The sequence below is a fragment of the Malurus melanocephalus genome, unplaced genomic scaffold (assembly GCF_030028575.1).
Source record: "Malurus melanocephalus ecotype Western Australia unplaced genomic scaffold, MMel_1.1 scaffold_60, whole genome shotgun sequence".
Classification (NCBI taxonomy): domain Eukaryota; kingdom Metazoa; phylum Chordata; class Aves; order Passeriformes; family Maluridae; genus Malurus; species Malurus melanocephalus.
The window spans coordinates 2,262,417-2,278,428 of record NW_026623292.1 but is presented as its reverse complement, the minus strand read 5'-3'; the positions used below and the strand labels follow the sequence as shown (position 1 = coordinate 2,278,428).

General features: G+C 38.4%; 1 protein-coding gene across 2 annotated transcripts in view; it reads left to right on the top strand.

The window, feature by feature from the left end:
• NELL2 (neural EGFL like 2) overlaps positions 1–16,012 on the top strand; it is a 133,651-nt gene that overhangs the window by 92,767 nt on the left and 24,872 nt on the right. For both annotated transcript variants that reach the window (XM_057366158.1, XM_057366157.1), the window contains exons 14-15: positions 5,806–5,928; positions 8,430–8,525. In XM_057366158.1, the coding sequence (XP_057222141.1) occupies positions 5,806–5,928; positions 8,430–8,525 (219 nt within the window). The remainder of the gene's footprint in view (positions 1–5,805; positions 5,929–8,429; positions 8,526–16,012) is intronic.

Here is a 16,012-nt window from a genome sequence, read left to right as displayed (position 1 = left end):
TTAATGATTAATACCCAAGCATTAACTAAGGATAAACCATGTCATGACAATTCTATGAGTAGTTAAAACACCTGTTCTATTTTGCATTTAAATTAAGAAATGTCTGCAGAAAAAAAAAATCACATTTTTAACGTAAATGTATGGAAAATATAAACTCATAGATTCCTTTAGGTCAGAAAAGGCCTTTAAGATCATTAAATCCAACCCAGCACTATCAAGTCCAGCACTGAACTATGTCCCTAAGTGCCACAAATACATGTCTTTTAAATACCTCTAGGGATGGTTACTCAAACACTGGGCATTCCAGTGCTTGACAGCCCTCACAGTGAAGAATATTTTCCTAATATCTAATCTGAACCTCCCTTGGCACAACTTGAGTCCAATTTCTCTTGTCCTATTGCCTGTTACTTTGAAGATGAGACTGACCCCCCACCTGTCCACAAGCTCCTTTCAGACAGTTGTAGAGAAGGTCCCCCTCAACCCGAGCCTCCTTTTCTCCATGCTAAACAATCTCAGTTCCCTCAGCCACTCCTTATAAAACTTGTTCTCTGGTCCCTTCACCAGTTTCAATCCCTTCTTAGGACACTTTCCAGCAAATAGTTCAATAAATTTGCAGCATTTRCTCTTTAAAAATTGTGTGCATACTCTGAGACTTAAATTAACCCTGCCAATTAGAACTTAAATGAGTTAATACGAAGTCTTAAAAAAATTAACCATCTGTCATTTTGCAAWTGGAATAAGTCTTCATATTACATATATAATTGCTATTAATTTTTGTCTTGTACATGAACTACAGAGGAGAAAAAAAAATCTGTTGTAATAAAGATAACCTGAAAGTGGGCATTTAAGTGTGTTGGCTATTGATAATTCAAGTAACTCTTATCTGTTGTCACTGCCAGCTGGCCACCATGGTTTTGTAGTCCTGTATCAAATCAATGAGGAGACAGACAGCCAAAGTAATTTCAGTTCTTGACTGCAGAGGGATCAAAAGGATAAAATRCCTAATATAATATCTCTATTTAAATTATTTAAATTTAATCCTGGTTCACAACTTTGTCACTAAGCAATGAATATCTCTTGCATCATGTTACAAGGTTACAGTTGCAAGGATGTATTTTATTTATATTTTTGAGAACTTTTTTTGCATTCCTGCACCTTAAACATGATCTCAACTCTTATTTTCCAGTGTTGGTAATGGATGGTTCAGGAAAACTGCCAGCATAGTATTTTTTACCTCTAAGTAAGTGATGTAGCTCAGTCAGTATTCCTATTTGCTATTGGATTGGGTTATGATTATTCTTTTTTTCCTTAAACCTCTACAAAATTTGGATACACAAGACAAATATTRGGAAAGCTTGCAATATGCATATAGGAAATGCTCTACAGACATTCATTTTTAATCATTAAATACACAGTAGGAAGGATAGGGGCTGATGTTRCATAGTGCTGATGTGGAGGCAGGTGCCATACCTTGTGGACAGCATGTTAAATTTTACTAAATTCAGAAAGAATCTCTGCACAGATAACAAAATTGGTAGGACAGGTTCCCAGCTGTCATTGCATTGAGGTACATCACAGCATCTAGTGGGTCCTGATCAGTTTATGCCAGCAGTCACTCTTTGTGAGGTACAGTATTTTACCCTAGATACCCTTCTGAAGTAAAGTTTTTCTCAAGCAAACAGTATGGGATATTCTGAAGTAGTATTTCAAACTAAAACAAAATAAAATTAATCACCTTTACTGCATATATGTATATATATATATGGATGTGTATCTATATTTCTGTGCGTGTATATAATGTATTTGCACACACAAATATACATAAATAAATTAATTGCATGATCATATGATTTTTGCCTTTTTAAGTTGTCTGTGTCATAAGAACTATTTAATGTGACATTTATATGCACTTACTGCTACTGTTGTTATTACCATGGAGCAATAACAAATTTTGGAGTTAAAATTTTTTCTCTACCTAAAAGAATCTCATTCCAGAGATAGGTTAGTCAATATAAATAGAGTATTTAAAACTTCAGTTGATTCCCAGAAGAGAGATTTTATGAATTTTAACACTGAGCATGAGTCCTGAAATGTGCAAAATGAAATTTGGATACATTAGATAACACAGCCTTAGAAGTCATAATTGAAAGCAGTGTGTTTGGGTTTTGTACAAGGTGTTTATGCAAGTTCAGGTTGGTTGATTATAAAAATTTCTCTGCAAAACTAATTTTCACTTCTTTGCCTCTGTAATAGTATTGTACCTGGCCTGTTCCCATCTTGATTATGGTGTGCAGCGAAATTAGTATAGAATTTTCATTAAACGTGTGTCTCATGATTTCTAAAGATTTTTGAAGTAAATGACCCTGAGAAATAAAACTTTAACTTTTCCAAATTAGACAAATAATGTTTCTAAACTGGTTCTTGAACTTAAAAACCATATTGCAGGTTCTCTTATAATGATTCTTTTTAATTGCTTTTTTCTACTTTGTAATGCATGGTCCTATCTGCTTCTGCAGCTCCTGGTTTGGTATTTAAGACTGCTCAACTCAGGCTYTGCAATTTTCTCTTGCTTTTTTTAGGGGGACTTTCCAAGTGTTTGATTAAAAAAAGAAACCAAAGTGATAAGTATCAGCTAATGGAGAATTAAGAACAGAACACCACACTTTTTCTTAATAATAAATATTTCTGTCTTTAATGAAGCTGAACAGTCCATCTTGTTATTAATAGTGAAAATGCTGTTTCTCCTGGTCTCTTTAATCGGTGTGGATAGGGTGCCAAGTGCTGAAAGAGTAGAGGGAGGGACATGGATTATGTACAGGATTTTTTCAGGTGTAGTTTAACCGTGCAATCTGTCCATAAAACAGCTGCTCCTGAAGCTGTCTGCTCTGTTAGGTGTCACTGTAAGAAACAATGAGGAAACASTATGTTTATATGGTTTTAAGTGTGTAATTGAAGCTAAGATCAGATGATACAGAGAAACAAACTAGATGGATTGTAAAACACATGGATTTGGGTTTTTTGCTGATTTTTTYCCATTCCTGTCATTTAAAAATCTCTTCTCCTTTAATTGAATCACAATTTTTCTCCTTACTCTTTAACATTTTCATCCTAAAATGGCATATAAACTTCAATCCAGGAAGCATTTATCAGGCCATGTATTTTTCATGAATCACTCATATGTGATTTCAATAAAAATAGATCTAAAGTTTGAGCAGATAACCACAGAAGAAAAAGTGATGGCTGTTTCAGTACAATTTATGCAGAAGTATCCTCCATGAACTTTCTTGCAGGAGGATAGAAAACTCCAAAGCTTACACTGTGTAGGATATCAGACATATTACTTTGCATCAAAATCCAGTTATTCAGCAGATGGAATGTTACTTTTATTGATATTGTATGCTTTAAGAAAAAAATCCATCTCAAAAAATGCAATAGTTTTTCTTACCCCCAAAAAAGTAAATGTTAGGAAGGCACACTCAAGTGTGGCAGTCATCTGCCTATATGAAGGACACACATCTGTGCAAATGGTCTTCCGGGCTCTGGGGCTGCAAACCTTAGTGGGCTTTCAAAGCTGCTCCAGCCACATAYGTGGAGCCCCTCCTCTTGATGTGACAGTCTGTGATCACCTGCTGTCCTCTCACATACTCTTTTCCCTCATAAAGATGGGATGCTTCTGCATTCCTAAGGYATAGGATGGATGGCTATTCTCCCTCCCTGAAGATGACACTTATTTTGTCAAATTCAGTTATTTGATCTGAGTTTACCAATGTGACTTATTGTTGCGTGGACCCTTCCTCTTGAGATACCAAGATAATGGCTTTGCAAGGTATTTTGGCTTGCTGGATGTGTTTCACACATTTCTGCAGTTATTTTCCCTTTGTGTGTTATTTTAAAATTACAAAATAAAATGAAATTAATATTTAAATTAAAAAACATATTTTAATAGTATCATAATATTAAACAAAATTGAAAAAGCTAGGATACAGTTGCAATATAGATTATGCTTTTTAACCTAATTTGCAAGGCCATTATTTTTCTATTCTGGAATGGTTCCACATAAATACCATTTCAGCCAGCATGAGAGATTTCACTGTGTTAGGAGGTCAKCTATTGCTAAGTGGATTTTCGAGGGGCTGGATCATTTGGTGAACAATAACAATTTTAGTTATTCATGCTGAGAGCAAAGTAATTAGATCTCATGCTGGAGGGCAGAGGCTTGCAGCCTGTGCTCTGCTGCATCCGGTGAGGGTTGGTCATACAAGAGACACATAAGCCCTTGTTTAGAAGAGGGATATTAGGTTAATGTTACTAAAAACCAAACAAACAAACACTCAAGAGCAGCAAGCCTACTAAAATAAAATTAAACCTGTGTAGCATTTAAAATTTATTAGTTACATTGAGGTGAATGTTTCCCTCCTTTAAACAACAGGTACTTACCGTTACTAGAGGAAAAATTACCTCTACTGATGGATTGGATATGTGCCATTCTGCCAGTTTTATATTCCTACAGTTTATGGCCACTATTGAAATAGCAAGTTCAACATTTCCATAGTGATTTGCAAATGTTAAGAAATTAATTTTCTTGACAACTCTGTGGGATATGTGCAGGCATTATTTATAAGGAGGAAGATTCAGAGCAACCTTCCCCCTCAAAATGGGGAAACAAAGAGCATCTGATTCCAGATTTAAGACTTGTGCTAAACAGCCAGAATTKGCCCAAGATTCAGTAATAAAATTTGCTAAAACCTGGGCAGAATGATAATTATGAAAACCTCACACGCAGGTTAGTCTGATTGAAATCAGATGTCTTTATGTTCCCCAAACAGCTTCTTTTCCTGAAATTTAAATTTCAGGGCTCTCCATATAAATTATATATGGATAGATGAATACTGTTGATTTAACAAAAATGCAAGGAATATTTCCAGAAGATGGAAGCATTTTATTTTGATGCCTTCAGACTAAGATACAGCATTTTGAAAATAATACGGCTTTTCATGTATCATTTTGAAGTGACACTTTACAACATCTTATTTTGAGATTCCATTTACTATTTCTGAGTAAACAGAAATGTAATGTTCACACTTAAGCAATGCTTTTTTTTTTCTTTTTTTTTCAGATTAAGTAGTGTGTTGCAAGTTAACAAAAAATCACATTCTCCTGACTGTTAATTTATTCCCAAAAGGGATATTTCCTTGTATGTCCTAGTCACCAGACTGAGGAGTCTCATCCATCACACTCCGGTGCTAGGACATGCCATGCTAAAAGTCCCTTGAAAAGCAGGCAGACCTCTGCTTTCAGGTTATTTATTTCATCTAAATAAAGTGCTGTGTATGGGCTGAAGGGAGGGAAAACATGGGCTGCTTTGAAGGCTTGCCTTCTGCTATCCATGTCTTTTGCAGTTTGGAGCGTGCGTCTCACACCATTAGTCAGCTTTCCGAAGGAAACCCTAAGAATCCCCCATAAGATAAACCTGCATGAATAAATTATACAGTAGAAGTAGCATATGGATTTTCAGTATGCTAGCCAGCTCTCTGGCAAATGTTTATGAGAACACTGTAGCCCACATAGACAGAGTAATGGTGGTGGCTCCCTGTTAATGAAAGTGGAATTATGCTGCACTGCAGTTAACACATACTAGTATGTGCTAAAAATAGGTACCCTGGTCATCCCATGGTTGCATGTCCACGTAGCCAGCCCTATTTATCTCTGTGTTTATCTCTTTTTAACATGGAAACCTACACAAAGCTCTTATTTTGTTGTGGTTTAAAAAATTCAGGACCACCCCATTCTTGTTTCCCTTTTCAGAGCATGACGAATGTATCACAAACCAACACAACTGTGATGAGAATGCGCTCTGCTTCAACACTGTGGGTGGGCACAACTGCGTCTGCAAGCCGGGTTACACTGGAAATGGTACCATCTGCAAAGGTAGGCTGCTAGAAACCTGAGYGAGATGCTCTGTCATAGCTGATAAAATTCTGGTCGTGTGCCTTGAACAAGACAGACAAAATGCCAGGCTTGATGCTTGTGTCCTGCACTTATATGATCGTCACAGGCATATATTCAGTAACTTTGCATTTAGCAGTTTGCAATCATTTGAGGATGATGCATGCATAGATAGAAGGCCTCGAAAATTTGAAATTGTTATGCTTCGTTTTTGTGTCAACAGTTTCTATATATGCTATACCATTCAAGGAAGTGCACAGTTACCAACAGAGCTATGTCTGTGAAAACACTGTCAGATTAACACTGCCCATGGTCGGTGGCTTCCTGTTTTACTTCAATGAACTAAAAATTGTTTGGCATGTCTTTATGGTAAGTGAGAAAAGCAGTAGACATGGACACACAAAACCTTCACTACATCTGAGGTGATGTCATGTTTTCTTACATTCTGATTCACTGCTATCCTTTGGAACTTCTATTTCTAGTCTTAGAAAGATGCTTTCGCAGAAATACAATGCTACTTTTATTTCTGTTGCATTTCACATTAAAAGAAATGATACTTAGTAGTTGGGCCCAAATCCTTGGAAGTTMTCAAGCACTGAGCATAGGATTTATTTAAGCAGTGCTTGAAAATAAAAGTAGTGTAGCTGTAGGGGAATGGGCTCAGATGTGAGAAGTGGGACAGATGCAGCAATATCACACCCAGTGTTCCTTGAAGTTATGCCTCTGTGCTCTTGATCTCTTAGATGTCAGAATCTACAGGTCCAGAGTTAACACTGGCAATGTCACACAGACACCTTCCGCTGCTGTGTATTGCCAAATCTAAGCAAACCAGAATATCTTTAATTGCTAAGTCTGATTAAGATCTTAGCACTAGTTATTCCATCACCTGAGTAACAGTGCAATTTTTCTATACATTCCAAAGGCAAACAACCTCTTTGTACAACATGGCAGCCTGGTTCACTTCAAGTCAAACTCATGAGCAGGAGGCATGTCAGCAAATGTCCCTGCTGGGCTCTCTTCTCTGAGGAATGAAACTAAAGTCTTATCCTGATGAGGTTCAAACCCAAAGCATGTCCTCTCAGAAGAAAGCCCTGTCTGCACAGCTCACTCCTGTGAGCTGTGCTTGGGAGTATTCCTGAGTTCTTCTACTGATAGTGAATCAGTGACAAAACGGTAATTGAGATTTCTTTGGGTCAAAGAGAAGGTGCATAACCCTACAGCACTGTGTTCAGCTTTTCTGAATAAGAGCTCTGACTGCAGATCTGACATTTCAGAAGGCACTTCACTCCACTGTGAAATTAAAGTACTTCTCCTCCCTCCCTCCTCAGTACAGAGAAGACAGTGTGCAGGAGAAGGCCTCTAGGCCTGTCTATCAAAATCTGAGAACTACACTTCTCTGCAGYCCTGGCTTGGATGCCAGTGTCCTTCAAAGAGGCCTGGATGCATCTCTTGCCCCCATGCCTTTGGAAGCTTTTAATGCACCACGCTGCCATCTGTACTCGTGTGCACCAGGTGCCCCTGGATCGGGAAGCTTGGATGTCTCAGTGACAATGGTCACATACCACAGGGCTGGTGTCTCGAACTGAGAGCTGGATAGCTCAAATCTTTAACAGTTTTCTCTCAGATGAGCCTTAAGACCTCATCAGTGGTGCTGTTACACAGAGCAGCTGTAAACCAAAGCCTGGCATCTCTGACTGGTTACCAGTGCAGGGCTAGAGCACTGCCCTTAAGCAACAGTTTGTGTTGGTGATAACCCCCGTCTGCTTAGTTTCACCTACAGTTTCTTGTGGCCAGAGCACTTCCAATTCCACATTGCAATTGCTATCAGAGCAACTAACAGCTACTGTGTTTTCAGTCACAGCTGGTTGCATTTCTGGGTCCACAGAAGTGTCTCTTTATAACATGCACTCCTGGAGAATACTATACCAAAATCTGTAAGCACAGCTTCTCAGACTGCAGCATGCCAAAGAACAAACCCAAGGACTGACTTTAAGCTGTAAATGCCAGAAGTTTTGAAGTTCTTCAGAATGCCCTGACACAAAATTAGTGTTTTTATTGTTTCTATCAAATTACTTAATAAAGGACTGAGATAGCCAGACAGTTTAATTAATAAGTTGTGCCTATTATGCTCAGGCCTTTGTTTGGGCAGCAGAAGAGAGCAGCCCTTCCCCAGGAAGAGCCTGTTCCAAGGGAAGATGTTGTSTTTCACCACTTCCCAGTGCACGCGAAGGAGCACATATGGGAGCTGTTGTCTTCAGATGATTTACTCTAATCTCCTTCTGTAGCTTGTCAGCCCATCTGGCCAGCGAGGCAGGGGGGCCATAAACCATCTCTTCGTGACCTCTATCCTTAGGAGAAGGCGGTCTCTGCCCTCGGTGCCACACRGCCGGCGTTCTGTGCCAGCCTGCTGGCAGACTGTGTCCACCTGCGGGACTGCTGGGCGTGATTCTATTACCCACATTTTGTGATTTTGCATTTTGCAGCATTTTGCAAAGATGGCTGTAGGAACGGAGGAGCCTGTATCGCTTCCAATGTGTGTGCCTGCCCACAAGGTTTCACTGGGCCCAGCTGTGAAACTGGTAAGATTACAACTTGATTTATGATGAAGATAATCCAAAGAGGWTGTTTGAAGTAATCCAAGAATAAAGGAGTATTTAAGTTTGTGCCCTGAAAGAGGAAGCTGCCACTAAAATGTTACTCACTTTTCTTATATGCTTCCCCAGAGAATATATTGCAGCAGTTCTAATTAGAARCACATGGACTGCAAAAATTAGAACACGAATTAAGACATCTTGGGTTTTGATGTTTCATAATTAATAAGATTATTATGGACGTTCTTTTCACCTCAAATGGCCTTTGGTGTCTCATATAAATAACAGATAATCTGAGATCTGGAAATAAATTCGAGTAACTGATTACTTCTGTGCTACATATGTGTTCCTGGTTCATAACCCACCTTCGTTTGCAACCTTATTTGAAGATCTGTGATTAACCCAGCTTACTTTACTCAGTGTCAGGGCAGATATCAGTGTTCCTACTGCTTTTACCTCCTTTCACAAGCATTCCTTTATCTTCCCTTGCTACCCCTGAGGATGGAAGTACCACAAAGCTTTGTTTTAGAACTTTATTTTTTTAAGTCGTGGATATAATCAAATTATATTGCTCAGCAGAGTATGCAGAATGTTAATGCTTAGAATCTCAAGTGCCTGTAAATAATTTTTCAAAGTTCAAATGAATAGTTTCAGCACCTTTATTTATTGCTGCAGAATTCTTAAATGCATTCCAAGCATACTTGCCTCCAGGAGGTAAAGCGAGAAAGCTCGCTTAGATTAATTGGCTTCAGTATGCCTAATAAAAGGGCAGTCTGCCACCTATGATTGACTATTGTTGCTGTTGTATATTGCCTACAATAAATCTTCCAAACAGAGGAAAGGAGGTCATTTGAGCAAGTATTGCTTTCATCTGACTTGTAAACATATTGAGTTTAATGAAAAACACAGACCAGTCTGAATTCCRTATTATCTGGTCTGTTTGAGAGGTGAGAAATGTGGTTGTTTTCATTCTTCTGTATTTGAACAGACATTACCTCAGAGCACACAAGGAATATTGTGTGAGAACCGGCATCCTAATTGCTCACTTTTTTCTAGAAAAGTGTTAAAAAAGCAGGTTTTCAAGTATTGCTCAGTATTTCACAGACTGCAAATACCATGGTACAGGATACCAAGGAGTCTCCATTGTAAAACTGCCTGGAACAAATTGTATGCTAAGATATTGCTSAAGTATCAAAACAGTTACTTTGTTTTAATAATAGTAGTTTTCTATGCTCCTTGAACCACTCTCCTGTTCTCGTCTAAATCCAACATGTATCGTTTCAAAGTGCATAATCATCTTTTGCAGCTTTGTGCTCCTATCTGAAGAGTGTAGGCTAGAWGCATATTTGGACCACATCCTATGCCTTTCTGAACACCTGGTCTCAGTGTTTAAAGTTAGCATGTTGGTGACCTGATATCACATATCTAGTGATAGTGTTGTTATGGTTTGGAGACAATTTGCCAGCCCCAAACTGGTTCCATAGGTCAGTTTTCTGAGGAGAAGCCCATCTGCCTGTTTAACTTGTGTTGAACATGATATTTTTTCTGTCAAAATAAATAGTGCTGGAGGTCGGTCACAGGAGTACAGGTCTGGTCATCTCATATGGACACTGCTATGCAGAGTGGGATTGTAATCTACTTGTGCGTGGCTTTGAAACATACAGTCTGAAATACTGTCAGAGTGGAAAATGGAAAAAATATCTGGTCAGTAAAGAGTAAAAGCTGACTTTTTCTGAGACTGCACTGTCAGAAAAACGGTGCTGTATACAGCCATAAAAGAAAACTGGAGCTTCAAACAATACATAGTCGCTTGTAGTGAATGCAGCAGAGTTTGCTGAAGGTACCTCTCGTTAGGCTTGAAATGTTTCAAGATGTTCACACTACAAATAATTTATGCTGGAAAATTCCCTTTGAACAGTCTCTATGTCTCCAAAGGTGATGCAAACTTCTCTAGGCAAATATCTTCCATTGCGATTGTGTACAGGGAAGGAGGGGGATTGATATAAAGTCGCAAAATGTATTTTAAAATTGCACATTACTTATTTCTGTTTCTGCTAAACTTATTTAAAAGCTGCTTATGGAAGAATCTTGGAGTTTTTAGCTTGAAATACGCAGTTATGTAGACATTGTCAGCAGCTGCTGAACCTATGAATTAATTAGCAGGAGATTGAATCCACACCCCAGCAATAACCTAGAAAATGCAATCACCAGTTCTTACTGTTTCCTTCTGTAAAAGGTGATTTAAGGGCTCTGTTAAATCATTTCTCAGAATCATAGAAAAGAAGAGACAAGGTTGGAAGGGATCTCTAGAGATCATATTGTCTAATCCCCCTACTCAGAGCAGGGTAAAATACAGTTGGCTTCTCAGGACTGTGCCCTGTTGGATATGGAGTGTTTTCAGGATTTGAGACTCCACAAATTCTCTGGGCAAACAATTCCGGTGTTCAATCACCCTCAGAGTACAAAAAATTGCTTTTTCTTATGTTCACGTGAAACTTCCCCWGCCCATTGTCCCTTTTCTGGACATGATTGAGAGTGTGCAGCTTCCTTCAACACTGTCAGGTATTTATACACATTGCTTAGTTTCCCCTCAGCATTTTCATTTCCAGGCTGAGCATCTCAGCTCTGTTAGCCTCTCCTGGAATGACAGATGCTCTGCTCCTTTAATCATTRCACGGCTCTGCGCTGGATTTGCTCCATGTCTCTCTTGTCCTAGGGAATACAATGCAAGGTCCAACACTCCAGATAGGATCCCACCAGCATGAAATAGGGGAGCAGGATCCTGTCCCTTGACCTGCTGGCAATTCTCTACCTAATGCCACTCAGGAGGCTGTTGGCCACCCTTGCTACAAGTTCACACTGCTGCCTCATGTTCAACTCGTGGGTGCATCCAATCAGATTTGATTGACCTGCGTTTTTTTCAATAGATATTCATCCTTCTACACCATGGGTAAATTTTAATTGCTTCAGACAGGCTTTTCCACTGGTCTTGGTGACCTGGGACATTTGAGGGTAAAATCTTACCTATAAAGACAAGAGTAAAAAAGGCATTGAGGACTTCTCTGTTTTGAATTTCCTTTCCAAAACCCATCCTTGGGTACTCAGTCAGTGTCTATATTTCTCCCAAAGTCTGAGAGGGATAATTCTGTCCATGCTTGTTTAATTGCATGTCTTGTTTAATTGCAAAATTATGACTTCTTCAGTTGTCATTTTTCAATGCTGTCTTAAATTTTATTTGAGTGTTATATTTTAGAATTTATTTGAGTGTTATATTTAAGAATTCAGAACAGGATGACTTTCTTAGATTTGCTTGATGTTAGTGCAACTCTCCTTTAATTTGGTGACAGAGTTTAAGGGTGGATTTGTTTTCCTACTATATATGCATATCTGCTAGTGTATGCATGTACGATTACTGCATTTTTGTTTTAGTGCTTTTAGCATGACAAGAGAACTGCTTCCATAAAAGGTCTTGATCCCTTGTGTTGTTAAAACAACCACAATYATCTTGTGCCAGGTAGGCTCTGAAGCTAAAGCTGTGACACAAATGGTATTTGAAGCCCACAGAGTATTTAACCAAGACTTTAAGAATCAAAATTGCTTTTGGCAGAATTCTTAAGAATACTTGGCTGCAGTCTCCATAAGATGTGAGGGTATCACAGTCAGAACTTTCTGAGCAACTCAGGAATCTCCCATTTGCACAGTCTTATTGTTACAATGAACAATTAAATTAGTGATAGACAGATTGAGATTTATGACAATAATACTAAAAGGCTCAAATTTGTGGTATAAATATGCAAGGTCCTGCACAAAGCAGGAGTAAGAGTTGTACCCCTTATAGTCTAGCAGGGGAGGCCAGTTGTATGCTGGGATAGATGAGTATAACAACAAACTCTTCAAGCAGAAAGCATATTAGGGTTAATATTTTCCTCCTCTGAAATCCTTAAGGAATTGCTGGAGGGTTTAATGAAGGAGGAAAAAAAAAAAAAAGGGAGCAAGAGAAGTAGAATAAACATGAAGGCAGCACAGGCATGGAATGTTCAAAGCAAGAATTATAGAAAGAAGGGACACATTCCCTATTTCATTAGGTTTCATAGTCTACTTAAATTGTTTGGAATTTGGTGTCCTGAGTATTCAGGCTCCAGAAGTTAGAGGAGGTTTTGTCAGTGAAGGTTTTATTCACATTTGCCTSACTTTATTCAAGGAAATAAGAGAAAGTTGAATTAGTCTATAGAGTCTGGATAAASTTCTGCAAACAAATAATTCTTTAGCATGATTTGCAGCGTAAAACATTTTAATAGGTGTCAGTGTGCAGTAGGAATTCATCATATTCTGAAAGTCAGGCCTTCAAGGTCACTGAAGTCTGGCATTTCAACTACAATAATTTTCAAAGTTTGTAGGCTATTATAAACGTCTTCCTTGGTGCAGGAAAAAAAAAATTGTCTAGGATTGAGCCCAAAGAAACTAGAAATTGTTCCTTGCAAGTAGTTGAGATCCAGCTTGGATGCTGAGCTGCGAGCTGCTATTGCCCTGCAGCAGAGCTGAGGCTTTGGTGTCAGGTGTGTGCAGCCCAGAGCCCTGGCTGTGGGAAGAGGTGAGCAAGGAGATATGCTGGAACTGACATGTCCAGCTCATTGCTGGACTTTGCTGCCATAGTCTTGGGAAATCACTGCCTTTTTTCTTCCCTGAGCCCTTCCAAGCACTCTCCATTTCCTTGGCAAGTCTACTGGCTTCCTGCCCTGTTGAAATTTGGATATGTGGCTTGTTGGCTTCAGAAGTTTGGTCCTTCCAGCTGTAGCTTAAATGTAGGTGGAAACACAGAGATCTCAGTATCCTGTTTAAACAGGCTTAACKTAAATTTTAATAGTAAATATTTAACTGTACTTTTTATTCTCAGAAACTGAATCTCTGAAATGAAAATACTTCTGAATTACACCTGCATTTAAATAATATCTTCTGTGGTTTCCATTTCAGCAGAAAGAGACAGGACCCAGCTGCTAAAAATAATGTAATGTTTTTGCTGAGGATGTTGAAATGTGCTTTATAACTTGTATCTCTGTGGTATAAAGTCACTGCTCAGCTTGCACAGGCTGAGTAATTAGTGGACTGCATTACTGTCTTGCCCTTCTCAAAGATGGCTATGTTGCATGTCAACTACTATTTCAGAAGCAAGAGCAGTGTTAGAGCTGCCTTGGTCTATTGAGGTAATGCATATAACTAGTGTGATTAGTGATGCCTGAAGGAAAAGGAGATTGTTGAATCACAGGCAAACTTACAGGAAAAATCCTGAAACATCAATTTCTATAGCTTCTTTAAGCATAGCAATCAGTTCTAAACGAGACTAACATGTCGCTATGGCAAATTTCCAGTWAATTGATATGCAACCTTAATAATGAACATATAATTTGTGTTCTGCATTTCTWTCACTGAAGTACAGTTATACAATGKGAAATAAGCATCCTCAGGTAGAAACTTTTTGGTGATTTGAGGAGAGGTTAGCAGGATATGACTGTATGAGATATTTCATTATAAAGCCTTACCAATGTATCAGTCATCTGATTGATAACATTATTGCTTTTCTTATGGTTGCAAAACTTTTTAATGCTTTCAAAATATAAGGGGACTTTTGCAATTCAAACAAGAACTATTAAGGAGTAGGCTAAAATCAACACAGTAATTTACACAGTCAATTTACTATAATTTTCATGTTGCCCAGAGTGAAAAGTATTTAATCTTACCTTCTGAGCTACCATAGGCAGCAGCTACTTAGGCACTGAAAGTGCATAAGAGCTATGACTCAAATACTGAACTGTGTTCCCATGAACTATCTAATCCACTACCTTGGTGGTGTCACCAAGTCCTTTCAGAACTCGGCAATTATATCTATTTTTCTTTCTTCTTACTTGCCTCACGCTCACAGAAGTAGTTTCTCAGAACAGTCTAGGACTTTGGASTTCTGCAATGCTTATGTGCTTAATGTAATTTTCTAATGTACTGCCTAGGGCACAATATATTGTATCTGTTCCTGACTGGTGATTAATAGGGAAAAATAGCCTCCCTCACAGAGAGTGACTGTTCCAGGCAGATAGGCCTAATTTGTATTAGGTATTCCTAGAAAGTTTCTGAAAAATCTTGTTTGGCTGCTCTAGAGCAGAAAGTTCTTTTGGCTCCTGCATTTACAGCAGCCACTGGCTACAACCTGGCCATGCAAACACAACACAACCTTTGTTCCCTTTGTCTTGCCTGAACATTCTCCATTTTTTAGTATAAAGGGTATAAAGTGTCTAAAGTTTATCCTCCGTCCCAAAAGAATTTGGAAGATCCTTTACAGAGAGTACAAGAAATTACAGCACAGAAAATCTGCTCAAACTCTTTTTTCCAAGAACCTCTACGTGAGTTTTTTTCCTCAGGAAAAGAATTAACAGGTTTGAAAGTTTTTGAGAAAAGGGCAAGGGGTAGATGGTAGAAGCACATTCTCCCCATTTTACAGATTTGGAATCAAGCCATATGAGGGAAGTTGAATAGGTGATGAAATTTGTATAAGAAGACAGTAGAAGTCCAGGTAAGGTATGGGTCATCTCACTTCTTCTCCCCTTGTCCCTCTSTTAAATATGTCATTAGCTGAGAGAAAACATGATGGGGTTCATAGCATATTGTCTGTGAGTGGGAAGTACAGTGAATTTGTAAAACCTAAAAAAAACCTTTGACCTTCAAGGAGGACGTATTCCAAAATGGCTATCTCATTAGATAGGGAAAAAAGATTTATAAGTTGTCTGTGAGAGTAAACAAATAAGATCTGCAGCAAGCAAAGAGAAAAGCCAGGTTTCTGCAGATCGGATGCTTTTTACTTGTCTGCAATGTTTGAAAGGGAGGCCACTCACCCAGTTCTCACCTGAATTTTTCTCAGATATGAAAAGTAAGCTCCAAAATGAGCAGGCTGAYAAGGGCTGGTGACTTAAAAAGCTTGGAATGTTTACTTGCTTTTCTTTGCTTTACATTTTTGCTTATAATTATTCGCAAAGCAAATCTTTGACAGAATTTTATAAATGCCCATATTGAATTTAACGTGCATTCTGGATTTAGACATGAACCCTACTTACCTCATCCTTCCAGTTTTATAGCTTAAGATGCCTTGCTGCTTTATCCTTTTGTGCCTTTTTCTCAATTTTACTTGCCTGACACAGTTTCTTGGGTGCATATAATTTCTTTCCTCCCTCAGAGTCATCAGATTTAAATAACAAAAGATTTTTTCTTTGCTGCAGAGTCACATACTGGTACTTACCTTTTCCTCTTGATATCTTTCTTTAGCTTGTTGCAACACTACAATCCTACATGTAGCAGCTTAAGAGAAAACAAAAAAAAAAAAAAGAGGAGAGAGAAACCGAAAAATTTGATTCCGAATTGGAGGGATTAATGGTCAAAAGAATGTTCTTCTGGGAGTAATCTAAGTGTTATATTTACATTTGGCTTGGAATTAT